Source organism: Stigmatopora nigra, chromosome 14 (assembly GCF_051989575.1).
Source record: "Stigmatopora nigra isolate UIUO_SnigA chromosome 14, RoL_Snig_1.1, whole genome shotgun sequence".
Taxonomy (NCBI): Eukaryota; Metazoa; Chordata; class Actinopteri; order Syngnathiformes; family Syngnathidae; genus Stigmatopora; species Stigmatopora nigra.
In genome coordinates, this window is record NC_135521.1 from 1,260,729 (window position 1) to 1,286,996 (window position 26,268).

Genomic DNA, 26,268 nt, shown 5'->3' on the forward strand with positions numbered 1-26,268 from the left:
TCGTTACTGCACCAATGTATACCACCGCGCGTAACGATTTGCCATTTATTTTCTCCAATCTAACGTCTCTCCACAACAAAGAACAAACGATGTGCGATTGCTTGGTAAAAACCACCAATTTTAAGATAAAATAAATCACATTGACACGAATGAAATGATATTTGCTGTCTTTCACGCGTCTCAATGACGAATGTGGGACTACTTTCTTCCCAAAACTTGGTTCCCACCCACTTCGCCATTTTCTAATAGTGTAGTGCGTTGTCACGAATACTACATTTAGCTTTTAGCTTCTAAATCGACATTAAATGTAACACTATGAGATTTTGCTTGATCCGTTAGAATCGATGATCTTTTTTCTTTAATCAGCTGCAAAGATCGCTTCCTTTAGCAGCTTGTGGCTTGGCGAAAATTAGGGGTGAAGGCTCGCTTTGTGTCCGGCAACGTGCTTGATGCTCGTTGTTTAACGAGAAAGACGACTTCTCGTTTTTTTTTCTCATGATCGGTAAACCTGCCGGCTGACACATTGACGTCCACCGTGCAAGAATCGAAATCCGAGGAGATGGCGAGCTCCGTGGGAAACGTGGCTGACAGCACAGGTTGGTTTCTTTTTACAAGATAAAATGGCGAGAAGCGCAACTGAAAAAACAACAGATGCCATCCATTCACCAGTTTGCCAATGGCTAGTCTCAAATGCGAAAAGAATCGGACAAAACAAGGTGGAGCATTTCTTATAGATCATCTATGATTGTGGTATTACGCAGTTTGGAGTGGAGTTAATGTGAAATATTCAAGAGTAACGAGTTGAAAAGCCAGATGAACATTGCTGCTTTTTTTCTTCCAGATACTATTTGTTATGGTTATGGACTTGTCAACCAGCAGCACTGAATTTTTACATTCTAGATTGCTTATGTAATATACAATTGTCACATGAAATCCATCCTCGCTTGGTTGATGTGAAATATTTCTGTGTTCTTCTTCTTCTGCATGCTTAAAGCGCCTTTATAACCAGTATATAGAATTTATTTAAGTGAAATGAATGGCATACTTTTGCATGGGTGCTTAGCCAGAGTTAAAAAAAAAAAAAAGATCATGCTTTGTTACCCTCATACATATTTTTTTTACCCCATGCATGTATCATGCTTTGTACCAGCATGTTGGTAAACTGTACGTTATATGGTTATGTTGAGGCAACATGCATATATATCTTTAATAAAATCATTATGGGTCGTTGAATTGGTAAGAATACTCAACAATGAATTTAGCATCGAATAGTGTATGTTTTTTAAATACATATATGACATTCTCACTGAAAACCATCCGCTTGTTATTGTTTTGGAAAATGTCCACCATCTTTTTTTGTGTTGCATTTGTGCATGTTGTGTTTTTTTCAGTTCTTTTTCATTTGTCTGACATTTTCCATCCATTGCATCTAACGTCTTGTTTTCCCCCCTCCCTCGCTCCCCCCTGTTCCCCCCCTGCTGCTTGGGCCATGTTGGTGCTCCAGAACCGACAAAACGTATTCTTTCCTTCCAAGGGTTGGCCGAGCTGGCACATCGGGAATATCAGTCGGGGGACTTTGAGGCGGCCGAGCGCCATTGCATGCAGCTATGGCGTCAGGAGCCTGATAACACGGGCGTGCTGCTGCTCCTGTCTTCCATTCACTTCCAGTGCCGAAGACTTGACAGGTGAGACTGGGGGCGGGGTTTGCAGGTACATTGGATGAAGGAGCCGGGAATGATTATTATTATTTTGCACTCCTGACCTAATTATGTTCGTTATTGGAAAAACTAATTCCCGCTCCATTATTATTGGGTGGTTAGCACATCGGCCTCGCAGCTAAGGGGTTCTGGGTTCAAATCCAGGTTGGTCAGTCCACCTGTGTGGGGTTTGCATGTTCTCCCCAGGCCTGTGTGGGTTTTCTCCAGGTTTTCTGGTCTCCTCCCACGTTCCAAAACATGCATGGTAGGTGGATTGGACACTCTAAATAAGAAACTCTTAAAAAGATAAAATATGAAAAATACAAAATTTCAACAAAAAAAAAAGTAACCATTTTTACATTGACCAGATGGCAACATTGGCATATTACCAACGCATGGTGGCAGCTAGCCAGCCTCTTCCTGACGTTTTTTTTATTTGTATTTTTTTTTCCACCCACCCTCCCAACAGATCTGCTCACTTCAGCACATTAGCCATCAAACAAAACCCCATGCTGGCCGAGGCGTACTCCAACCTGGGGAACGTGTACAAGGAGCGCGGGCAACTGCAGGAAGCCATCGAACATTACCGTCACGCCCTGCGACTAAAGCCTGACTTCATTGACGGTTACATCAACTTGGCTGCGGCCCTGGTGGCCGCGGGGGACATGGAAGGAGCGGTACAGGCGTACGTGTCTGCATTACAGTATAACCCTGTAAGTGGTGCTTTCAATTCAGATGGAAAAATTGATTTTTTGTCTTTGTTTTTTTTGCATCAAAGTCAAAGAGGTCTTGTTTTTCTCTTGGCTAGGATCTGTACTGTGTGCGTAGTGACTTGGGAAACTTGCTGAAGGCGCTTGGGCGCTTGGAGGAGGCTAAGGTATGTCATTCTGGTCTGCCGTCTGCGGTGATGGGGCTTTTGTTTGTTTTCTTTTTTTTTGTTTTGTTTTTTTTCGTGCCACCCTCTTACAAAAGTCATCTTTTCCACTTTTTTTCGACAATTAGCGACTCCTACCTTTAAGATTTTTGATCCCAGTACATTAGAAAACCCTTTGCATAGTATTAAAAATCCATTGGCTTTTCCTAAATTGTCTTAAAGCCATTTTTTCTGATAGGAAATATTTTTTATTAGAATTTTTTTTGTTCCCCTCCAGTATAATAGACATTTCCAAATTCCCTTCAACCCTGTGTGTTCCCATTTGTCTTGATTCATTTTGATTTACCTGGACCTTTTTTCGGAGGTCACCCTTCCCTTTCGGAAGAAAGGCTGCTTGAATTTCAAAAAAACACACCAAGCATTTTGTCATCTTTCTCTGCAATTTGATTCTTAATTCACGGGCGGAAAATGCTGGCTAGGTCGCTGAAGAATATATGAACTGATAAATTACTAGGTTATATTTTGCAATGCTAAAGATAAGATGGTTTGTAACCTCGTCACTGTACTCCAGTACTTTCTGCAATTGTAAGGCATAACACCAACTTCCTCGCCCCACCTCCATTCACCCCAAATACTTTGAGGCGCCTATTTTGCCACTTCAATTCCTTACCAATTAAGTGGGTCTCCCTCCCCCTGGTCAAATCTGGAGTCGTGCAGTTGTCCCAGTGGTTACAGGCCTTCTTACTTTATGATAGATTGAGGGGGGTTGAAGAGTGGGGATGGAGCATCGGGGAGCGTCAAGCTCCTCTGCTCTGTCGCTCCAGCCCCCCCGCGCGCAAGCTAAGGATCGGTGGAGCGTGCGCGCCAGGAGTTGCCTTCCTGACCCTTTGACCTTTTCCTTGGCCCATCCGGAGAGCTCTGTAACAGCGCTCTCCACCAACGGGATGATAGCGACTTTTTCCATATTTGCTATTGCAACTTAGCCACTTATCCAGTGCTGTAAAGTCCAAAAATGTAGCCGACACCCACCGATTTACAAGCCCCCCGTCGGGTCAGGCAGACAGTTCGCATTCTGCGCTCCACCGCCTGCGTCAGGTGCGGTTCTAAAAGGACAGGCGTGCGCAGCAGCAGCAGCAGCGTTGACTTCTTTATTTCAGAGCTGTGGAGACTTCTAGATCCAAATAAACCACAGACTTTTTCTCCTACCCCATTGGCCAGGATCCAAGAGAGCAGGCCAGCAACAGCATTTTAAGTATTTAGAAGAAAAAAAAGTTTAAAGGCTGAGAGGGTGGAAAAGCCATGATTAATTCTTGTTGCATTTTGCTTCCGATCTGTTAATTCCCCCCAAAGCAATGGGATCAGTTCACTATGTTGAAGATCCAGCCAGTAACTGCCGTCCCGTCGTGCTAACCCAAATTTTCTCTTCTCACCATCCATTTGCAATTGACTATTAAGAAGAAGAAAAAAGCCTTTCTTCCCCGCAGCAAACCCAAAACATTTTTTTTCCTTTTCGGCCCAAACGTTGATTTTTTTGTTTGTTTTTTTCTCGCATGAATGACGACGAGTCGATATACGATGCTGTGTCACGTTTGTTGTGTTTTGGAAGAACCTGCTACATTTCCATATTGAAAGACAAATGCATTGTTGATCAACTTTACTAACAATGTTGTTTCTGATTTTTGTCTCTCTTGGTTTTTTCCTCAACTGAAATTGTTGCATAGAAGGTTTCAGGTGGGTGACACTATCCCCTGCGTAGGTGCCCGCCCGGCGGAAATGGAACACTAGGGGCAGCGTCAGTCTTCTCTTCTTCCAGCCAGCCGCGCTGCCACCACTCTGACAAAGTCCAAAAATATGGTAACGGGTTTGTAACGGCCAGCAAAAGAGAAAAAAAAACACCTTTCTTGTGGCATCTCTTGAAGAGCAAATGAAAAATAGCCAAACACAAACCAAAAAGACTGTTAGCCTCTTTTGAGATACCTAATTACTCAAGTATATAGAAAGTTGGATTTGGACGCAGTAGTGGTGCAAAACAAGTAAGAACACTCTAACTCTTACATAACTCTTGATTATTTTTTTCCAGTTTTGTTTCTTTTTTCCTTCTTTATTGAGTTGCAGCGCTCTGATGACGCAGATAACGCGCCGTGAGTCTACAGCCGCGCAGGGGCTGCGCAGCGACGCCTACCAGGCCAATAAAAAAGGCAAAGCGCGACGCATGCGACCCCCGCAACCCCATCCCCGTGGCCCCTCGGTTGCCGACTGCTCTACCCTTACGACCAGGCTCGCTCCCAAAAACCTTCTCCCTCACGACCTCCCCCATTTTTAATTCCTATTTACGTAGTCGTCACCCTAGCCTCCAAAACCGAAAACATTCTGAGTGGGTGAGCGCGAGCCAGCCCGGTCGGGCAGGTGCCCCTGCCGTAGGGAGTCGGTCGGTAGCCGTTGCACCGGGTCATTCAGCGAGCGTGCAAGCGAGCGAAGCGAAGCAGCAAAGCAATGGCTTTTGCCAGGCGCAAAGCCGCCGCGCAAGCGTGGTGCATCGTAGCTGGCGGCGTCCATACAAGAAGACGCCGCGCGCGCCGAAGTGATTTTGTGGCGCACGCATTTCAGGGACCATCACCTGCACAATGTTCTCCATCGCAGGTTGTGAAAGGGACACGTTGCTAAATGGGATGACTTGATGGGGTAGGCAGGGGGTGTTTGATGACATTGGAAACTAGCCATTGCATTGCTTTTACAACATGCTGTCATAACTGGGCGATGAGGGCCAATGTGTGGGTGTTGGTTGGATCCGCGCAGCGTAGGAAAAAGCAATGCAGCTTAGCGCAGCAGATTGACGCGCACGCGAGCCCATGCTGTAGACTCACTTTTTGATTTCCCAAAGATTGGACACTAATTTGTCTTTCTCTGCCCTTTTTTTGTTTTGTTTTTTCTTGCTTTTATTCTCCACCTATATTTTTTTTTATTTTACCATCCCTTGTCCTCTTTCTGTGCTACACTTGCCCCTCCCACCACCACTTTCTTTCTCTCTTCCTCTCCTGTTGCTTTTTTTTTCCATCGCAAATTCAAGGCTTGCTACCTGAAAGCCATTGAAACGCAGCCCAACTTCGCAGTGGCGTGGAGCAACCTCGGTTGCGTGTTCAATGCCCAGGGGGAAATTTGGCTGGCCATACACCATTTTGAAAAGGTCTGTGGCTTTATTTTCATTTTTTTTCCATGTACAACAAATGTCATCCTATTGTTCATCACTGATGTGTGGATACTTCTATCCCCTTTTTAGGCTGTAACACTGGATCCAAATTTCCTTGATGCATACATCAATTTAGGCAATGTCCTGAAGGAAGCCCGAATCTTTGACAGGTCAGTCTCGTTTCTAGCCGGTCTCTTTGGATAAATTCTGTTTAGATGACTCATGAGATGTTTAAATGTTGTCCGTTCACAGAGCCGTGGCCGGATATTTGAGAGCTCTGAGTCTCAGTCCCAACCACGCCGTGGTCCACGGAAACCTGGCCTGCGTCTACTACGAGCAAGGCCTCATCGACCTGGCTATCGACACTTACCGTCGAGCTATCGAGCTGCAGCCTCACTTTCCGGACGCCTACTGCAACTTGGCCAACGCGCTAAAGGAGAAAGGCAATGTAAGGCCAACACACGACGAGTAGAGAATTCAGAGAAAATTGGAAAATTGTCAAAGTGTCCCGCTTCTCTCCAGGTATCCGAAGCGGAAGAATGCTATAACACGGCTTTGCGCCTGTGCCCAACCCATGCCGACTCGCTCAACAACCTGGCCAATATCAAACGAGAACAAGGCAACATTGAGGAGGCGGTTCAACTTTACAGGAAAGCCCTGGAGGTACGGCTCCAACATTGAGTTGCATTTACCATTGTGTCAAATAGGTTATATAGTTAATTGTGACTGTTCCCAGGTTTTCCCGGAGTTTGCCGCGGCTCACTCCAACTTGGCCAGTGTCTTGCAACAGCAGGGTAAACTTCAGGAAGCCCTCATGCACTATAAGGAGGCCATTAGGTTTGTTTTCATACAGTCAGAGTGACAATTACTTATAGGCTTGACATAAGTGGCTAACACTTGCTGTATGGTTTCCAGGATTAGCCCCACATTTGCGGACGCCTACTCGAACATGGGCAACACGTTGAAGGAAATGCAAGACGTGCAAGGAGCGCTGCAGTGCTATACCCGTGCCATCCAGATCAATCCTGCTTTTGCGGATGCTCACAGCAATTTGGCTTCCATACACAAAGTATGCCTTATTCATTACCCTTTTAAAATATATTTACTATAACAGTCTTACAACTGTAGGGTTACCTTCCCCACTATAAAGTGCAAAGTGCTTGCATAGTAACAGTTTTGCAGGTTATTTGTGGGATGGATAGATATAATCTGTTTCAAATCTTTTCAACTTTTTAGGATTCTGGGAACATCCCTGAGGCTATTGCATCTTACCGTACCGCCTTGAAACTCAAGCCGGATTTCCCTGATGCTTATTGTAACCTGGCACATTGCTTACAGGTTTGTGTTATTTACATCATATATGTGTTTACTATTTCCACTTTGAATGATAGAGCTTATGTGTATTTTTGTCTTTCAGATTGTGTGTGATTGGACAGATTATGACGATCGGATGAAAAAATTAGTCAGCATTGTTGCTGACCAGCTGGAGAAGAACCGTTTACCATCGGTGCACCCGCACCACAGTATGTTGTACCCGCTCTCCCACGGATTTCGCAAGGCCATCGCCGAGCGCCACGGAAACCTTTGCCTCGACAAGGTACGGCCCAAAGTGCTCTTTTTTTTACATCTGTTTGAGAAACTGGATTGCAAGGGCGAGTCTGAATTTTATTTTTATTTTTTTCGCAGATCAACGCTTTGCACAAACCCGCCTTCGAGCATCCGAAAGACTTGACGGCCAGCGGCGGCCGCCTGCGCGTGGGCTACGTCAGCTCCGACTTTGGAAACCACCCGACCTCTCATTTGATGCAGTCCATTCCTGGAATGCATAATCCGGAAAAGTTCGAAGTGAGTCACTTTGTCACAAACGGCTATTGTGATCACTTTTTAAAAAGTCCTACTATGGTTGATTTATTGTCCCTTCTACTCCAAGGTGTTCTGCTATGCCCTGAGCCCCGATGACAGTACCAACTTTCGAGTCAAAGTGGTGGCAGAGGCTCATAATTTCACTGACCTGTCTCAGGTAATTTAACATGTTTGCGACTGGTGGCGCATTTGAAGAATGATGCTAATGCGAGTTTTCTCTCTCTCTCTCTGATTTTAGAGTCCTTGCAATGGTAAGGCCGCAGACCGCATTCACCAGGATGGAGTCCACATCCTGGTCAACATGAATGGCTACACCAAAGGAGCCCGAAATGAACTGTTTGCCCTGCGCCCGGCACCGATTCAGGTAAGGTCCACAACATCGAAAAAGTACCGAAAAGGCCGAGAACATCCTTTCATTCCTTATTTTCTCCCTTAAACCAGGCAATGTGGCTAGGTTACCCCGGAACCAGCGGCGCCCCCTTCATGGACTACATCATCAGCGACAAGGAGACCTCACCTGGGGAAGTCGTTGAGCAATATTCTGAGAAGGTGGCCTACATGCCTCATACCTTCTTTATTGGAGATCACGCCAACATGTTTCCTCATCTCAAGGTTTGTCCCATGGACTCTTCTTTACATGGGAGCCTTTCTTCCACAAAAATGGCTGAATTGTCATGTCTTACCCACAGAAAAAGGCAGTGATTGATTTCAAATCAAACGGTCACATCTTTGACAACCGAATCGTTCTCAATGGGATTGACCTGAAAGCCTTCTTGGACAGTCTGCCAGATGTCAAAGTGATAAAGGTGGATAGCGTGTCTTAACTTTTTCAATGTTTGAGTTGGGACAGCAATAATACTGAGCGTGTCCCTTCACTTTGCCAGATGAAATGCGACAATCAGGAAGCGCCCACAGACACCAACGGCGCGTTGTCCATGCCCGTCATCCCCATGAACACCGCGGCCGAGGCCATCATCAATATGATCAACCAGGGCCAAATCCAAGTGACCATCAACAGCTTTACCGTCAGCAACGGCCTGGCCACCACGCAGATCAACAATAAAGCGGCCACGGGCGAGGAGGTTCCACGCACCATCGTGGTGACCACCCGCTCCCAGTACGGTCTTCCGGAGGACTCCATTGTTTACTGTAACTTCAACCAACTCTACAAAATTGACCCTCCCACCCTCCAGATGTGGGCCAATGTAAGTTATCAGTTGTTTATCTACTAATTATGAGAAGGCCTTTTTTTAATGTATTTCTCCTTCTTCTTTTTGCAGATCCTGAAACGTGTGCAAAACAGCGTGTTGTGGCTCCTTCGCTTCCCGGCCGTGGGAGAGCCCAACATCCAACAGTACGCCCAGAACATGGGGGTCCCCGCTTCTCGCATCATCTTCTCCCCCGTGGCCCCCAAAGAGGAGCACGTGAGGCGGGGCCAGCTGGCCGACGTGTGCTTGGACACGCCCCTTTGCAACGGGCACACCACGGGCATGGACGTCCTGTGGGCCGGGACGCCCATGGTCACCATGCCAGGTGAGGCGTCGACTTTAACGGGAGAAATAATCAAGATAAGGCTGACCCTTCCTTGTCCTTTTTTGAAGGTGAAACGCTGGCCTCAAGAGTGGCCGCTTCGCAACTGAGCTGCCTCGGCTGTCCGGAACTCATCGCTCACAGTCGACAGGACTACGAAGATGTAGCGGTCAAGCTGGGCTCTGACATGGAATAGTAAGAAAGATTTTTTTAAATATGAAGGCAAAACGATGTGATGGCGACATGCCTCTTTTTGAAAAGCTACTTTGCGGCTGACTGATTATTTTTGTCCATGGCAGCTTAAAGATGATTCGCGCTCGTGTTTGGAAACAGCGCATCTGCAGTCCTCTCTTCAACACCAAGCAGTACACCATGGACCTGGAAAAACTCTACTTGAAAATGTGGGAGCACCACAGCAACGGCAAGAAGCCCGAAAACATGTTTAAAGTCCACGCGGTAGAAAGCAGCGACAGCGCCTGAATTGGAGTGGAGGCCCCCACCTTGCTCCCTTTTTAACAAAACCAGTTAGCAGTGTTCTTCTCTGCACCCCTCCCGTCCTCGTCCCCGTCCTCCCCAAACCATGACGCACATGGATGACTTGCAAAATAGCTTTGGAAGTGGGACTCAAAAGTGTCACGTGTCTTCGCCATCACATTTTCTATCATGATGGAGATGACGTTAGTAGAAAACACGAAAGACAATTGAGCAACCACTGAACACTCTTAAATACTCGGATCGGTAGTCTTGTTTTTTTTTGGAGCGTGTGTGTATGTGTACAGGAGTAACTGCAGTTCGTGAAGAAAATCTCCAGCCCGTATAAGTGTATTTATATAAGGATCCATGTTTTTTTTTTTTTGTTCGTTACGAGACTGTGGCACCACGCAAACAGTCATTTCACCATCAACGTCATTTTAGCAGGAATTGCAGATGCTCTTATTTATGACTAGAGGAGTACAAGTGTTTTCTTTTTTTGTGGAATACCAAGTCCCCTCCATGCCAAATTTAGCTGTTGTCCTGTTCTGATGTCACGCACGGTCATTTGGATGATAATAAGAGGAAAAAAAGGCTTGTTTTAAATTCCAGTATAGCTGAAAGTGGATGGATCTCTCTTAAAGTCACACTTGAAGGAAGAGTCTAGGTAAGTATTTTCTTAGCAGTTTTCTTGATGTCTGGTCTATTAAGCTTTGCTGTGAATATAATGAAATAAAGATGGCAATTTCAAATCTATATCTCTCTGGAATTATTTTTTTATGGTGTGGATATTATATTCCAGGGACAGCAGCAAATTAAGAATATGGCCTACATTCAGCACACTTGCTGAACTCAAATTACTCCATTTTTTCAAACATAATACTAAAATGTAAAAGCGACTAAACAGACAAATGTCCCACGCAAGCAACATCCATACAATAGCACCCCCTTCATCTGACAGACCCCCAAAATCCTCGAGTCTGCTCCAACTGTCGCATTTGATACATTTTTTTTCCCTTTTTTTCAAATAATTTTCAAAGTCTTTTGACTAGCGATGCAAAGGATGTCCACGTATTTCTGGCTATTTTCTTCCAGACATGCTCGTTGGTGTCTCCGTTGATGAAAAGCCAGTCACAGCCCTCTTTAATTTCCGCTCTTCCTCAAGCCAGTGATGCTGTATCTTGGGGGTTGCCACCCATTTTCCTATACCTTCTCTTCCCCTACGAACAAGCACATGCATTTTTGAAACATCTACCACATATTTTACATAGCTCATGTTGCCTTCATGGCCAAAAAATATGGTGCTCAGACGTTTGGTCGCCGGTCAAATGCTGACTGTGAGTTTACTGTTGAAACCAGCTCTAAAAATTATATTCATGAGAGACAGTTTAATATTTAAGTACTGTTTAATATCTAAGTACAATTGACCGGCGACCAAACGTCCGATCACAAAAAATACATGCTTAAGAGAAAGATGCTTACGTAGTTGTGGCTGCAAGACCAGTCTGGATGCTGCTGAGCGTGAAGTTTCCTCTCTTCTTCAGCCTGCTTGTAGTATTTTGCCTTCTCTTTATCAGCCAGCAAATTCCACTGCATTCAAAAAAAAACACATTTAGCAGAAATTGACGGAATATACTTTGTGAGTGCCTCTTACCATCTTTCCTAAGGTCTCATTTATAACAGCAGTATTGGTGGAGGGAGATTTGGCCTTGACAGATTTTCTGTGTTCCTTGGAGAACAACATGAAGGCGTTTAGCGGCTTCTTCACGTAGGTTTGCTTTGCCACGCGGTTGTCCACTTTTTGCGTTTTCACCCTGAAATGTTCAAGAGCAAAGAGTCACAGTGTGGTCACAGGGTGGTCCAACTTGAAAATGGGGTCTTACTTTATCTTGGGGACATCGACAGGAAGGGGCGCAGCAGACGGAGCTGTAACTTTGTACAAAAGCTCTCCATTCCTAATCCAAAAAGCATGAATGCATAAGTAAATGTTTGTTTTTAATGAGGGGGATTATTTATGACTATTTGCACTTACAGTAATCCAACTGGACGCATGTTCATGCCATTGGGCAGCATCACTTCTGGTACAAAGTTAGTCTGAACAGATAAAGTCACTTTTTTAATGACAAAACACATACAAGTGCTTATGAAAAAAGGGTTTAGTGCCTAAAAGACATTCACTCATTTTCAACATCACTTATCAGGGATAAGGAGATGGCAGGCCAGGTTTGAACCCTTTTTAAAGTGTTTGGATTGTTGACAGTTGGGAAAATAATACAGTATTTGCTGAGCAAAGTTGTCCTTAACTAATGAATATACTTTGTCTTACCTGGCCACGAATATGGGTGAGGGTGTCCACGGTCTGGGATGGCGACTGGAGATTCTGCGGGTTCATGAGTACAAAGTGCATATTGGGAGAAAGCATCACAGGACTGGACCCGTTGCAACTGTTTGGATGGGAACAAAGACATTATAGCCCTTTATCTGGCAACCCACGGCCTTTGGGTCGTTTTTTTGTCGTTGTTCTTGTTGTTGTACCTTGGCCCATCGGGTCGTGGAGATGGAGAAGCAGTTTGGCGAGGGCAATTTGGCGTCATGTTCGACATTTCCATGTCCCTGAAAAATAGAGATGTATTTTGATTTAATATTTTTTGAACGATCAGTAATACTCTTTTATTTAACACATTTGATGTGAATACAACACATGTTCAATTCAATTCAATGACAAATTAAATATTTCACTTGGAGGTATCCATGAACTAAACAGCTTAATAAATGCATGTTATTTACTTTGTGTTTTCTTTTTGTATTTGTCTCTGATGTAAGAAAAAAAACATGTTTCCTTTTAAATAATTCTAAATGACACTGAATGAACATACAGACTCAAAAAGATGGACGCCTCAAATCTTAATTTGTGTCAGGGTTTTTGACCTGCACAAAAAACATTTTAAGATTTCTGTTCAATATAAATTTGTATACCTTTGAATCAACCGAAGGAATTATGAAAGAATCCCAAACCGAAAAACAAGATGTAAGAATGTGCACAAGCAAATTTGAACTGTGTTGATTGAACTCATTCAAATCCCTCTTTAACTTTGATGTGGACTTGTGTTTGATGCTCAAAGTCATCCTATTGTCTATAGCTAAGAATAAAGTATGCACAACTATGAGTGACCTCTCACCTAGAAATATGGCAGTCATCATTAACATTCAAAAATATCTTTTTCTTTCACTAAAAAAGGAAAAAACCCAGAATACAGTAGTTTTTAAATCTGTTCTAGCTCCATTATTTTGTAATATTGTCACTTTTAAGACTAACTAGATTGAAAATCAAAAAAAGGAATTATTTGGGGATGAAATATATCTAATACGCACATCACATTGAAATTACAAAGGTTCACACTATTTAATTTCATGTTTTCAAGAATATTTAAAGTGCAAATAATACTCACTGTGAAGTGGTTGTTAGTGGTACTTGCTTCGCTGGTTCCCAAAGTAAGTTTGATAGTTTACTTCAATTGTTGGAGGATCTTTATTGGAGGAGCTCTCTCAATCCAGCTGCTTCTCAGAAAGCCTTCTCATCCAATGGACTCAACGCTCTAAAAGTCAACTCCCCGTCAAAGACATCAAAGCAGGGATGACCTTTCATGTTTGGCCTGAGTCTACTTTGAGACATCATCCACATGATGCTAAAAATGATGATGTGCCATTGTGGGGTCAAAAGGAGCCAACTTGGAAAGTGCCAGGAAACCATTTCAAAAAACAAAACAAACATGCATTTGTGTGGAAGTGGACAAAAGGGTACTAAGTACGCTGACTTTTTGTGGGGGTACTACTAAGTACTCTGTGTGTGAATGTATTACTATACATATCCATATTTAATTACTTTTTTGCTCTGCGGTTATGCTGCAAAAAAGAAACTGTTCATTTAATGCACATTTTCATGTTTTTATTAGCAGAGGAGAAATTCCTTGATGTTATATTCTAGTATACTTTATTATTGCTTCTCTGCTATGGCTGTTAATCAAAGACAAAGTAAGACACATTAGCACCCACACCCATTTTAAAGATATTTTCTTGTGAACTTCCATACACAAAGCATATCTAACCCCTTTGAAATTGAGTGTTTATGCTGAAAGCCTATCAAAGAAAAAACTGTCAGCATCCCTCGACCACATAGTGACTACTAGTGGTCAACTACAGTCAATGCAACTACAATACTCGCTCAACACAACGATGACGCCACGATCGAAAAGTGCCCCATCTTCCTGTTGGCAAACTTCCAAACCAGTGCTGGAGGTGGAGGACAGCGAAAACTATTATGGACACTCTCTCACTGGAGGAACCAGAACATTAAACTGGTGGTAGGTAATGTTTTATACACATTTTCCTCGATTTCTTTGACGGAGAATGATAACTTGTTTTGCAAGACGCGCTGACGTATACTTAATTTTAAAGCGACAGGTGTATGTGATGAGCCACGTTAAACCAGTTCTGCGGTTTTGAAACTTTAAAACAAACACATCGCCGTTTGTAACAAATGCCACTTTGACGAATAAGTCTGGCGATCTTACTTAAATTTGGTTTGATTGGGGAAAATTCACTGTCAAAGTCATGTGTTAATGTCTTCAATGTGATTTTCTTTATTTTCGGGGCGAGATCTTTTCAATCTTTAACAAACGGTAGTCTTGTTTACTCGCCCACCACTCTATTAAGTGTAACGTACACTTTTTTTCCTTTAAAAAGAGTCATTTCACGTTGAAATAGATGGTTAATGGCTTTTCTAGTTGAGTAAGTATGTTATCTACAATTCCCCATCTGCGCATGCGTCGTTTTCTTCCTGGCTTGACACATTGCCTTGCAGGTATTTATTTATTTATTTTTAGATTCTGATGTTCACACTACCTTTCTTTAGGCCTTCAAGCAACCTAATGCGTTTTGTAACCGTAGTTCGTTATTTGACGCGGTTAAAATGTAGGCTTTTGTTTGAGATGGAAAACTTTTAAGTTTGTTTTTTTTGGCTGATGTGTCTCCAAAGGGTGGGAACCAGACTGAAGGGCAAATTGATGTTGTTTTTGCCTGCCCTTTTCCCAAACAACCTTTAAATCTCGCATCCTGGTTGACTTCCTTTTTAGGTTAAGCTCGTTAAGCCGGTATGTTCTACCTGTAGATCCTGAAAGTGTCGTTCTTGGCGGTGTTGTGGTTTGGAACAATTAGCTGCGGAAACCTGGACCAGTCATTGGATTTCATAATTTAAATGTTTGCATCGTCTATTCGTCTAAATCTTTCCTTATTGGCTTTGATATGCATTCAGCCCAATTAGTCGACCAACATTTAAAAATCACATTTTCAAATAAAAAAGGGGGATTTGCATGAAATTAAAGACATTTTTTTTTCTACATCAAGTAACTGTACCCTCCACTAACAGGGTGACTGAACGTAGCTTTGTTGGATTTGGTGGAGCGGCCAAAAAAGCAAGCGTCATGCCTCAACCAATGAACGACATCGACCTCCAGTTTCTCTCGGAGAGCGAACGAGATTTGATCCTGGAGGTGCTGCGACGGGATGAGGAACTTAGGCAGACTGAGGAACAGCGCATTCGGTAGGCCTTTTTATTTATTTATTTATTTTTTTCCACACTGTTGATTTCCTTATACCATTAAATGACCATTATGTCATTTTCGGGTGGTCTGTTTGGTCTAGAACAGGGGTGTTAAACTTGGGATATAATATTTAGAATTTTTTTTCCGCTTCCATTTTAGGGTACTTACAGTAGTCTTTTAGTTGCACAGTATAGTGCAGAAAATATGGTGGTCCTACAGCTGTCTTTCGGTTCTTTTTTTTTGTTGCATTTTTCCATTTTGGTTTGCAGGAAACTGAAGAGCGAGTTGCAGGAAATTAAGAGGAAAGGAGCCAAACGCGGCAGCAGAAGATACAGTCAGCGCAGTTGTGCCCGATGTCAGAGTGCCATCAGTCTGTTTGCCTTCACCTCCAACCAATGCCGCCTCTGCCGACACTTGGTGTGCGGCCAATGCAGGGCCGCTCTGGACGACGGATCCTGGCTGTGTGCCGTTTGCATCAAAGAGTCGTAAGGGAGTGCCTTTAATGGCCTTTTTTTTTTTTACATTTCTAAGCACTTGCAAGTCTTACACGTGTTATATAGAAGGGAGTCGGATGAGGAAATATATATATATTTTCGTTTTTCTTTAAATTAGGGTTGCAACTGGCCATTTCCTACATTGATTCAAACATGTTAGATTTTGATTCCCTGTGCTAGTGACCTAGTGCATCTAGGCTGAATTTAAGCTTCTTGTGCAAGACATATTTAATGATTTTTTTCAGAATTTGTGCTCCAAAAACCTGGCAGTGAGTCAAAGTTTATGTTCTGTTTGACTAATGAGCTGTTGACAAATTTTAGGGATTTAAAGAAGAGTACAGGTGACTGGTTCTACAACGTAAGGGTCAACCGGTTCTCCAGCGCCCCTGGCCACGAGCTGGTGAGAAGTTCCCTCAGGCAAAAGCCTCCGTGTGAGTACTTACGGGAAGAGGAAGCAAGCCTCTGATTAGTTGACTAGGAATGTAAACACGTGACGGTCAAACAGTGAGGGGAAACTAGATGTGTGAAATTGTTCTTTTTCTTTTCAGTAACAAAGTATGTGACAATGGGAGACGTTCTACTCAAACATTCCCAGTCGAGCCGAGGGCCTCCCGTTCCCGTTCCTCGTCAAAAAGCCAGCACCGCCATCCAACGGTACAGAAATGTTACTTTCTGACCATTTTAAGTTAACATAAATTCCTCTATAATCTTCACCGGTGAATGTAATAGCGTATTTTCTCGCGCACATTCTCGATATGTCCCTTTGAATGTTCCTCTTTCAGTCCTTCCAGCGAGAACTCGGGCTCCATTCATTCCGGCACATCTTTTGAAACCAAAGGGGACTTGGACGGTCCTCTCAGCGAATACTCCGGCTCTGTGGCCTCCATGACGTCGTACGAAACGCAAGGGAACGAGGGCTCCTTTAAGCCCTGGCGGAATGACGCCGAGTCAACAGAAATGGCCAGCCTCTTGGCCAGCGGCAAAACGGAGACAGAGTCTGGACGTGTCACCCCTGATGTTCCCAGGTAAATTCAATGCCACCCAAGCACTCGTCTAAACCGCTAATGTGGATGGATGTCATCCAGGAGAGCCATGCTGCCACCCAACTACAACCCAGCCAGCGTGACTCTCTTAACGGACGCCATCAGTATCCACAGCTCCAGCTCCGATTCAAATAGCGTAAGAGTGTTTTTGTCTTCATATTTTTGTTCCCACTTTTTGACCAAGATTTGTCTTGTCTTTCCTCACAGGTCCCAGAAACCAAGCAGGCTTCTCCAAACCAAGAGTTTGACCCCGACAAACTCTTTAAAAAGAGTCTTAAAGGCATTCCGATTACTCTTGGTAAGCCTCTTCAAACCGTCGCAATGGCCTTTTTGCTCATTTCACAATGCAGCAATTATTAATAAGTGAGTCAGGAAATCAATCCTGGATATTCTGTTGCAGACACTGCCAACTCTGAACCAGATGTCCGCGACCAAGCCGTCCTGCCGGATGCCAAAGGCCAATTTGCACCAGGTTTGGACCTGCAAGTAAGTGACAGATTATTTCATTATCTTAAAAGGCAACTTTGATGATATTTATATTTATTCCGTGCTATTAGAAACACCTGGGAACTGTTAAAATGCATCCAATATATTTTTTATTTTTTACTGTCAGTGTGGTTCGCCCAGACCCAAATTTTCTGGTGACGGGACCAAAAAGGGAGCACCCTTCACCCTTTTTTTTGCATTCCATCAACTCCTCTCTATCTACACATGATTAGCTGTGTCTCATTGTAGGTCTCAGAAATAAAGCAGGACATTCCAACACCACAGTTTGATGTGGATAACCAATTCAAGAAGGGGTTCACACACATAGAGAATTCTCCTGGTAAGCCTTATAACGTCCCCTTTTATTCTAATTCCCGGCAAAACCTATTTATTAGTAACTCGTGTTCACGACAGAAGATTTGGTCAAACGCGGGCCGGATGTTTACGATCCGTCTCACACATACGAAAGCCTGATGGACGCCGAGAGCCCAATTTCGGAGTCTTCTTCGTTGGTAAAGCAGGTACACGGTGGTAGTTTCTTTTATTTGCTCAGTGGGGCTTTCAGTTGGATTTTTGTGGTTTAAGCAGTGTCGACTTTACAGCTGGTGTTTAGTTTCTTGCCGTCGAAATGTTCCAATGGGGTTTGGTTTTTTGTGGTTCGGTCTGGAGCTATAAATTGGCTGAAATGCTAAGGTGCAGTGGAAAAATGTAGGCGGAGCCTTTCAATGGAGCCGACAGTCTTTCTTTCGAGACTTTAAGGTGGCGTCGTGCCAACTTGGTTTTTGTCTCTCCGCTTTTTCCGAAATAAAGCAGGCCTTTCCCAGCCCAGAATTTGACGGCGATAACCTCTTCAGGAAGACCGTCACAAATATTGAGAAGCGTCCTGGTTAGTCTTTATTGTCCCACTATTGTTTTCCTTTCAATGCAGTGAGCATTTGGTTGAAACTGGTCCTATTTATTACAGAATATGTCAATCAGCCTGATGTTTATGATCAATATCACCTATATGAGAGCCTGTCCGACATAGAGAACCAATTTGTCCAAGGCGTTGACACGCAAGTATGTCTTGTTTTGAGGTCGCTTGACTTCTTCGTTAATCTGACGTCTTCCCCAAAAAAGATCATTTACTAAAACCGAATATGTCCAGTGACAGAAAAAATGTCATGAAAATTCCAGCCCAGATATCTCAATTGAACACATCAATTTTTCCTAATGTAATCTAGTCCATACACTTTTTCAGCCACCTCTGAACATGATTGTCCTTGTAGGAGTCAGAAATTAAGCAGGTCATTACCAGCCCAGAACTTGAGGTGGACAACAGGGGCCTCCAAACCAGTGCAAATCCCGGTCAGTTTCTCAAAATCCGTCCTGACGTATTTTCCCTCGATGGAGAGAGCTCTTGGTTGAAACCCGTCATCTTTATTCCAGAATATGGCAGTTTTGAGTGGGATTTTTGCGATGAGACACACACATATGAGAGCCTGTTGGACATCGAGAATCAATTTGCGCAAGACTTAGACACACAAGTAAGTAAGCCAGCCCCATTTATAGAGGAGGCGCTTCTGATGGTCCCCTTTTCTTGTCCTTGTAGGCCCCAGACGTAGATCAGGAAAGACCAAACCCAGTATTTGAAGTCGAGGAGATTGTCCAACATACCGAGCCCCCTCCCGGTAGGCCCCTTCTATCGCCAACCTAATCCAAAGAGAATTTGCTTGTGAGTAAACTGGGCTTGATTTGCAGAACGTATCGATTATGGGCTGGATTTGCGCGATCAATCCCACACTTATGAGACCCTGACGGATGTAGAGAAGCCATTTGTACATGGTTTGAACAGAGAAGTAAGTAGAAAAGTCACGTACTTCTTCATTATGAAATGACCCAAAAACGTATAAAATAGGGGAACCAACCGCCATCTTTGTGTGTTCACAAAAAGTCTCCCGTTAAACAAACGGCGTGTTGACTTGTTGTCAATTAGTGTTGGAGGTGGTTGAGTTTTTCCGCCTTGGTTTTAGCAGCGTATGTCCTTGTAGGTCCCACAAAAGAAACGGCTCAGTGCCAGCCCATTGTTTGATGTGGAGGAAATTTGCGATAAGAGCAGCAAACTTGTTGCGGACCTTCCTGGTAAGCCCTCTAGTTTTGGTGGATTTTGTTTGCCCGAATTTATAGAGAATTTTAGTTGTAAATCATGTTCCTGACAGAGGATGTCATTCATGGGCTGGATTCTTGGGAGCAAGCGGTCTATGCTGTCCCAGTGCCTGCCAAAAGACAGATTGTGACAGGGTCGGACTTGGAAGTAAGTACGTCGGAATGCTTTGGGATTGATGGAGTTCCAAGGTCATTGTTCAGTTTATGGCACATTTCAGCGGAACTTTTTCATTTAAGAGCATTTTAGGTGGCATTTCTTATGGCTAGCATGCATACAAGCAAAAATTGAAGTATTTTTCTTGAGCAGGCAGTCATTAAGGTTTATACCCCTCTGGTATCCATTTTTTTTTTAAGACGACTCGTCATTTTTCCTTCTTGTAGGTCTCAAAAATAGAGCCAGAGCCAGAGATAAATATTGGGCAAGAGTCTATGAAAGACTTTGACAATCCTCCCGGTAAGTCCGTATTGTTTTCCCCGCAAGACAAGAAGAATTTGATGTTAACTCATGTCAGTGACAGAATGTGTCGAGCCGGATGTTTGCGAGCGAGCCGACTCCGTTGAAATACCTGTGCCTGCCAAGAGACAATTTGTACAAGGTTTGGACCCTCAAGTAAGTCCAATGGTGGGAGATTTTTACAATGGAAAACAGTTCCCAGGTGTTTTAATAGCACATCTGTGTCATGTTTTAGGCAAGGTCATTCAATTTTTTTTCTCCAAAAAAAAACAAAAATGGACACTATGTATGTAGTCAGATTTTGTGGATGGATGCAAGTCCATTTCTGGGTTCCATATTTAATGATTTGTGTTGGTGATGTATTTATCATGAATGGTTGTTTATGTCGCGAAGGTCCCGGAAATCAAACAAGTGTGTCCCAGTCCAGAGTTGGATGTTAAGCAACTCTTCAAAAGGAGCGTTACTCGGACTGAAAATGCTCCCAGTAAGAATTTAGTGGTATATTTATAAGTTAGCTGGATGATGACGAATACTCGTTCACGTCAGATCACGGATCGGCGCTGGATTTGCGTGAAAATCTGGACACGTTGTCAGTGCCGATGGGAAACCGGAGTCAATCTGTGCCAGATTTAGATTTCCAAGTAAGTATTGCTTTGAATAGGAATTTTAGACCTGTCACTAAATAGTCAATAAACTCCAATGGATAACAACTTTTTTTTTTTATCTTCTAGGAAGAGGAAGATGAGGACATTGACAGTTTGGTTGACTATCACAAAAGTGTAATGGCTTCCAGTACTTCAAGTTTAAGGGTAAATGAGTCTTGTAAAATTCCTTTTAGATGCTTACTCCCATTTGATTTCTATAGAGCATATTCCAACCACAATGATGTTCTCTAATGAGTGTCAAAAGCCAAAGGAATTAAAATGGCCTTTTTTCCCCTCTTTTAGAGCACCAGCATGACCAGCATTTACAGCGACTCCGGAGACGGTTACAGCTTAGACGTGAAGGGAGAGGTGATCTTTACCATGTTCTACGACGAGGTCCGGCAGTGTCTGCAGGTCTTCATCAAGGAGTGCCGCAAGCTGGCCTATGGCGATACCCTGCGCCAGTTGACCAACCCGTAAATATGGCCCTTTTCATTCCATTCCGCCAGTGCTTTTGCGTGAGGGAACGCCCAATTATTTAATTCTTTCTCTCAGCTACGTGAAATGCTACCTCCTGCCCGACAAATCTCGTCAAAGCAAACGGAAGACCACCATCAAGAGGCACACCTGCGACCCAGTCTATGAGGAAACCTTCAAGGTATTCTGAGAGCCACCATTTTTATTCTCTGGATTGTATTATTTGACTTTGTTTGTATTTATTTTTTGTATCAGTACCCCATCCCTCGCCAGCAACTGTTAACACGAAGCATGTTGATATCCGTGTGGCATCACGGCCACCTGAGCAGCAACCCTTTTCTGGGGGAGGTGGAGATGGCCCTGGACTGCTACGATCTGGACGCCCGATTGGAAGAATGCATGTCTCTCATGACCAAGGTGAAAGACTAGCAATATTTTTTTTAAATGACACTCTGAAATGCAATGAATTACACATTCAGGTTTTTTTCCCATATATAAGGCGCACCCTCAATGAATGACACATTTTAATGTTTTTTCCATATGTAAGGCGCACCACATTGTAAGGCGCCTTGTCTATTTTGGAGAAAATTTAAGACTAATAGTCGTGAAAATACAGTAATTTATGAGCAATATCTGGCTGAAGCCCGTGATTTGTCTTCCAAGGCTCCCTGCTGCATACCGGCTTCAGCCTTCTCTCAGTTCCGAGGCGAGCTGGTGATTTCCTTGAAGTACGTCACCCCCAAAGCCCCTCAAAAGCCCAAAATCAAAGGTGAGGTTCGTAAAAAGTTGCCTTGTGGCAGCACTGACGACTCTTTATTGCTTTTCAGGATTCTCCATCCGCGCTGCAAGTAAAAAGGTCACACAGGGGGAAGGTGGGGAGCTCCACGTTTTGATTAAAGAGGCAAAGAACTTGATTGCAATGAAGAGTGGAGGAGGCACGTCTGACAGCTTTGTGAAGGGGTGAGTTTTGTCAAAATGAAGCTCCCACGTCGTGAAATCAGTTTTTTAAAAATATGTCTGGGTCTTTTTTTTAGCTATTTGTTCCCATCCAAGTCAAAGACCAACAAGAGGAAGACCCCCGTGGTAAAGAAGAACCTGAATCCTCACTACGGCCACACGTTTGTGTACAAAGAGCTGACCCTGGACCAGCTGAAGACCATGTGTCTGGAACTGACCGTCTGGGACAAAGAGCCCATGTTGAGCAACGAATTTCTCGGAGGAGTTCGTCTCAGCTCCGGCGAAGGTCAATAAATCTTACATTTTTTTCCGTCATTTTTGACATTAAACAGTGACTATTGCATGACAACTAGACTTATGCACTTTTGCCCCTTTTAGGCAGTGTTAAAATAGGAAACGACGACGTCGGGATGGATTCCGTTGGCGAGGAGGTGAGTTTGTGGCAGAAAATGATGCAGTATCCCGACTCCTGGGCAGAGGGAAGTCTTCCGTTGCGTACCACCATGAGGAAGAAGAAGGATAAATGAGGACTCTTATGAAGAATTGAAAAAAAAAACAAGAAAAGTCGAGTGGCAAACAACGGTTTGGTTTATTGGGAGCAGAAATTCGACCGGATGCATATTTGGGCTCCAGTTCCGACATTATGGACTGGCCCTCATTTTAAAGTTTGCTGTCATGCAATTGAAAATGCAAAAAAAAAATGGATTTTGTTGTTTCTTGCTAATATTACATGGAATGTACCTACAAGGTTTTTTTCAAAGTCTCCACTTGCAAATCCTGGAGAGGTTTTTAACTACCATCGTTACCTTGATGTTGCCTTCCAACCTGTTGAATCAATAAATGTTGACCAAATATCGTCTGGCCACGCTTCATTGTGATACTTGGTTTTTATTGGGTGTAGGAATGCACAAAACAGAAGTAGTCTTTGATTCAAAATGTGAGGTGATGCTAAACTAGTACTGTAATTTCTTTTGAATGAATGCTTATTACTTTGTTGTGTTTTTCGATTTATTCATTATATGAATTACAGAAGTCCCTATGGAGTTCTAGCTTCTCTCTCTCCTCTAGATCCAGCACAAAACCGTCAATGTAGGCAAAAAGCTCCTCGGAGGACACCGGGTTGATAAAGCGCTCCCGATCCGAACCCATCTTGTCCACCAGAACCATGCTGAAGTATTGCCGGGAGATTCGGAACGTCATCCTGTTTGGGAGGAAGAAATTCTTCAGCTGTGTACATCGTGGAGGCATGTTGTAAATGTGCATGCGTGTATTGATGATTATTTCTTTACTTCACCTCAACTCCTCGACGACAACCGACGTCAAGTTGCTCTCCTTAATGCGTCCGGTCTCTTGTGGCGGCGAGCCCAGCAACTCCACCAGGGTCACGTGACGCAGCTCTAATCCACAGTCTGCTTTCTGAAGAGGCCAAAAAATAAGGATTGGCCAAGGTATTCTATTCTTTTGGGCTTCCAACTCTAAATTCTCCTCACTTGTATCATGACGTTCTGCAGCTGGTACTCCGGGTCGGCGATGTCGGGCGCCGACAAGATGAGAAGTCGGCGCTTCTGGAAAAACTGATGGAGCAGAGCAGATGCCGTTTTCACGTTGGCTTCGATTTCCATGGCTGAAACATACAAGGTCATTCACGTTGAGATACGAGTGCCAAATTTGCAACATTTTCGCCTTCATTTTCAATACAAAGCAAGGCTATTAATTGCCCCGCCCTCCGCTTTGACGAGCGCACTCACCGACGCACTCGGCGGGCCCGTCGCTCCAGTTGCCATCCGACTGGCACACCCTACTGGCCACGCCCTGGCGCTCGTAGCCGCCGTCGCAAACGTACTCGCACGCCGCACCGTAGTTGGTGACATCGGAGGAGCAGGCCAGGGAGCCGTGCAATGGCTCAGATAGGGCGGGGCATCTCCTCACTACGAGGGAAAAAGACGTTTAAAAAAAAATGCGGTAGAAATGGCGCCGTCGGCCGATCACCTTCGACTCGGACGATAAACTTGCAGGCGGCTCTGTTGCCGGCCTGATCGTAGACTTTGTAGCGGATGATGTTGGGCCCCTCCTTGAACTGGGTTCCCGAAGGCTCCTCGCCAACCAGGATCACGCTATAAAAAACAACAAAGTGCTCTTGTTTTGCACTGCAGACATTTATTTAACTTGTCTATTTAAAAAAAGACATTTGGAGATAAACAGAGACTTACTTGAGTACTTTGTCAGCTGTGTCCGTAGCCACCGGTGCATCCCAACTCACTCTGGCGGTCAGTTTTCCAGGTTCTGCCATCTTAACTCTGGAGAGCGGACACCTAATTTTCGGGGGTTCCGTGTCTTCAATTGGAAAAAATGGACCCAGAATTGTTGATGAATTTGAAGACTAGTTAGATAACTTGAAGCTGTTATAGAAAATTTGCATTTGTGGCAAGGCAGCGAGTCCCCGACATAACTTTGTAATCAAGTGCTGTTTCTAGCGTGAATTTTTTTTTCGCAATAAACGTCTCAAACTACAGTTCGCTACAGTTCGTTTGGATTCCATTAGCAAGCGGGAGAGGAAATGTTTAAAAAGTGAGTCCCTTAAGGAGCTAAGCTGGCCAAAAAAGGAAAAGATCAAATGTCAGGAAAGCAGATGGAAGGAGTTTAGCTCCATTTTATGACACCACTTAAATGACATTCCTCATTGCTCTCATCTTAACAATCTTCTTAGTATGTTGTGACTTGACTTCAATTACTGTCACACTATCTGGACCAATAGCAAATCCTGTACCTGAGCAGACGGGCTGAGTCCCACTCCACGCGCCCCCGTGCTGGCACGTGCGGGTGTGCTCGCCCTCCATACGGTAGCCGCGGGCGCAGGTGAAGTCGCAACGGGAGTCCACCACGAAGCCTTGGGTGCACGTGTATTGGCCGTGAGGGATCAGGGGCAATACGCCACAACGCATCTCTGGGGGAAAACAAAACAAAACACAGACATTGTTGCGCTATTGGACATTCCATTGCGACTGAGATGAGATTAAATAACGCTACAAAAAAATTCTGACAAATTTTGATGGCTATGCATGTTATGCCTACTTTATGATACTGTAAATTGTCATATAAGATGTCTATTTTTTTACTCACTGCGGCAGATTGCGGTTCCGGACCAACGTCGGTCGGATAAGCAGTGGATGGAACTCTGGCCCACCAGGCGATAGCCTCGGTTGCACGACATGTGGCAACGCGTCCCCTGGGTGGTCCTGTAGGCTCGGCCTCGGGGGGAGTGGCACGACAGCTCGCCGTTGGTGAGCCGTGGCGCGTGGCACCAGTGGAGTTCTGATAAGGTAGGGAAGCAAAACTTGAATTCATCATGGCCAATTATTATAAATTGGAACATGCTTTAGTAAATTCATTATTCCTATCCGTACCCGTGTATTCTAGGTGAAGAGAATCGGCGTCGTCCACGACATCCTCGGGGGTCCCAGACACATCTGTGACAAAAAGAAAATGTATAAAAACATGGAAAAGGCCTAGAATGAACCCTTAATACAAGTAAGTATTTTTCCAGTGATGAGAAATTCCAACATTGACACGTGGAATTGCAATCAGTAATTTCCCTCGGAAAAGCAGAATGGAAAATGTTTTCCGGCGGACAGAAGACAAAAATCCGATGATCAAAATGTTACACTGAGAATTACATCTAGCCACTATTCTAGGGGACATGTTTTGTCTTGTGGAATAGTTTAATATCGCGATATAGTATCACCATATCGATGTATTTATTGCCCAACCCCTGTGTGATGCTATCACAAGAGTGGATACATTTGCATAACTTATCTGAAACGTTATGATTGTGTTAAGACTCACCCGTGAGGGACAGCAGGAAGAGAAACAGCACTGGGGACATTGTCTAACCTCCGTTCGCGGAAAAAAGGATGGCACCGCAGCCTGGGGGTGAAAAGTTGTGCGCAGTTAAGCGACAGGGGTCTAAGTCTGACTCCCGACAATGTCACAATCCACAAAACGTTGTCAATTGTCGCTAATGTGGCTTTTAAAAAGTCCGATCGTTTTGTCCTCGGTGGGAAACAGAAGGATTTTTGTGTCTTGTCTCAGAAGCTCGTACCCCAAAGACCCTCGTTACCTCGTCAGTTTGGAGAAATTCCACTAGAGGGAGTTCGTTTCACGCTCACCACAAATGTTTATGTTTTCGAATAACTTTTCCTGCCGCAATCAAAGATTATTTTAAATGAACTAACTTTTTTATACATTAGTAAATGCGATTTGAGAAAATTGTCAGTTTTAAAAAAATATATATTTCATTTTATTGTGAAAGGCAGCATAAGCGAGCAACAGGTTTACCCATAACACAG

The 26,268-nt window shown here is 43.9% G+C and overlaps 4 protein-coding genes across 8 annotated transcripts; 2 read left to right on the forward strand and 2 right to left on the reverse strand.

Moving 5' to 3' along the window:
• Positions 1–224: 224 nt before the first annotated feature.
• Positions 225–10,378, forward strand: LOC144207919 (UDP-N-acetylglucosamine--peptide N-acetylglucosaminyltransferase 110 kDa subunit). Of its 5 annotated transcripts, none has more exons than XM_077733596.1 (21): positions 225–596; positions 1,505–1,685; positions 2,167–2,410; positions 2,506–2,574; positions 5,639–5,755; positions 5,849–5,928; positions 6,011–6,206; positions 6,263–6,421; positions 6,495–6,595; positions 6,674–6,827; positions 6,995–7,096; positions 7,176–7,355; positions 7,445–7,603; positions 7,689–7,778; positions 7,860–7,985; positions 8,063–8,233; positions 8,311–8,427; positions 8,506–8,826; positions 8,902–9,154; positions 9,223–9,346; positions 9,451–10,378. In XM_077733596.1, the coding sequence occupies exons 1-21, from the start codon at positions 560–562 to the stop codon at positions 9,629–9,631; spliced, it is 3,162 nt and encodes a 1,053-aa protein (XP_077589722.1). In that variant the 5' UTR covers positions 225–559; the 3' UTR covers positions 9,632–10,378. The 5 variants fall into 5 exon arrangements, with proteins under 5 accessions (XP_077589722.1, XP_077589723.1, XP_077589724.1 ...); XM_077733597.1 differs by having other exon boundaries at positions 6,281–6,421; XM_077733598.1 differs by having other exon boundaries at positions 1,535–1,685.
• A 2-nt stretch (positions 10,379–10,380) lies between these two features.
• LOC144207921 (transcription factor 7-like) lies at positions 10,381–13,223 on the reverse strand. Its single transcript, XM_077733602.1, has 8 exons — positions 13,072–13,223; positions 12,158–12,235; positions 11,949–12,066; positions 11,655–11,716; positions 11,506–11,577; positions 11,277–11,436; positions 11,105–11,212; positions 10,381–10,842 (listed from the first exon to the last, which is right to left on the reverse strand). Exons 2-8 carry the CDS (start codon positions 12,229–12,231, stop codon positions 10,783–10,785), a joined length of 654 nt encoding a protein of 217 aa, XP_077589728.1. The 5' UTR covers positions 12,232–12,235; positions 13,072–13,223; the 3' UTR covers positions 10,381–10,782.
• A 596-nt stretch (positions 13,224–13,819) lies between these two features.
• On the forward strand, positions 13,820–22,778 carry LOC144207738 (synaptotagmin-like protein 4). Its single transcript, XM_077733375.1, has 31 exons — positions 13,820–13,987; positions 15,048–15,221; positions 15,492–15,707; positions 16,038–16,147; positions 16,265–16,370; positions 16,499–16,741; positions 16,802–16,895; positions 16,967–17,057; positions 17,160–17,245; positions 17,495–17,585; positions 17,660–17,766; positions 18,056–18,131; positions 18,210–18,304; positions 18,514–18,592; positions 18,674–18,771; positions 18,837–18,915; positions 18,986–19,083; positions 19,276–19,366; positions 19,444–19,538; positions 19,772–19,844; positions 19,903–20,000; positions 20,238–20,328; positions 20,391–20,485; positions 20,576–20,653; positions 20,792–20,964; positions 21,044–21,146; positions 21,221–21,382; positions 21,629–21,734; positions 21,793–21,925; positions 22,000–22,208; positions 22,301–22,778. The coding sequence occupies exons 2-31, from the start codon at positions 15,103–15,105 to the stop codon at positions 22,447–22,449; spliced, it is 3,444 nt and encodes a 1,147-aa protein (XP_077589501.1). The 5' UTR covers positions 13,820–13,987; positions 15,048–15,102; the 3' UTR covers positions 22,450–22,778.
• On the reverse strand, positions 22,488–26,047 carry srpx2 (sushi-repeat containing protein X-linked 2). Its single transcript, XM_077733601.1, has 10 exons — positions 25,766–26,047; positions 25,327–25,389; positions 25,043–25,234; positions 24,690–24,866; positions 24,133–24,256; positions 23,912–24,036; positions 23,671–23,850; positions 23,413–23,546; positions 23,217–23,338; positions 22,488–23,123 (listed from the first exon to the last, which is right to left on the reverse strand). Exons 1-10 carry the CDS (start codon positions 25,803–25,805, stop codon positions 22,931–22,933), a joined length of 1,350 nt encoding a protein of 449 aa, XP_077589727.1. The 5' UTR covers positions 25,806–26,047; the 3' UTR covers positions 22,488–22,930.
• Between the last annotated feature and the right edge of the window lie 221 nt (positions 26,048–26,268).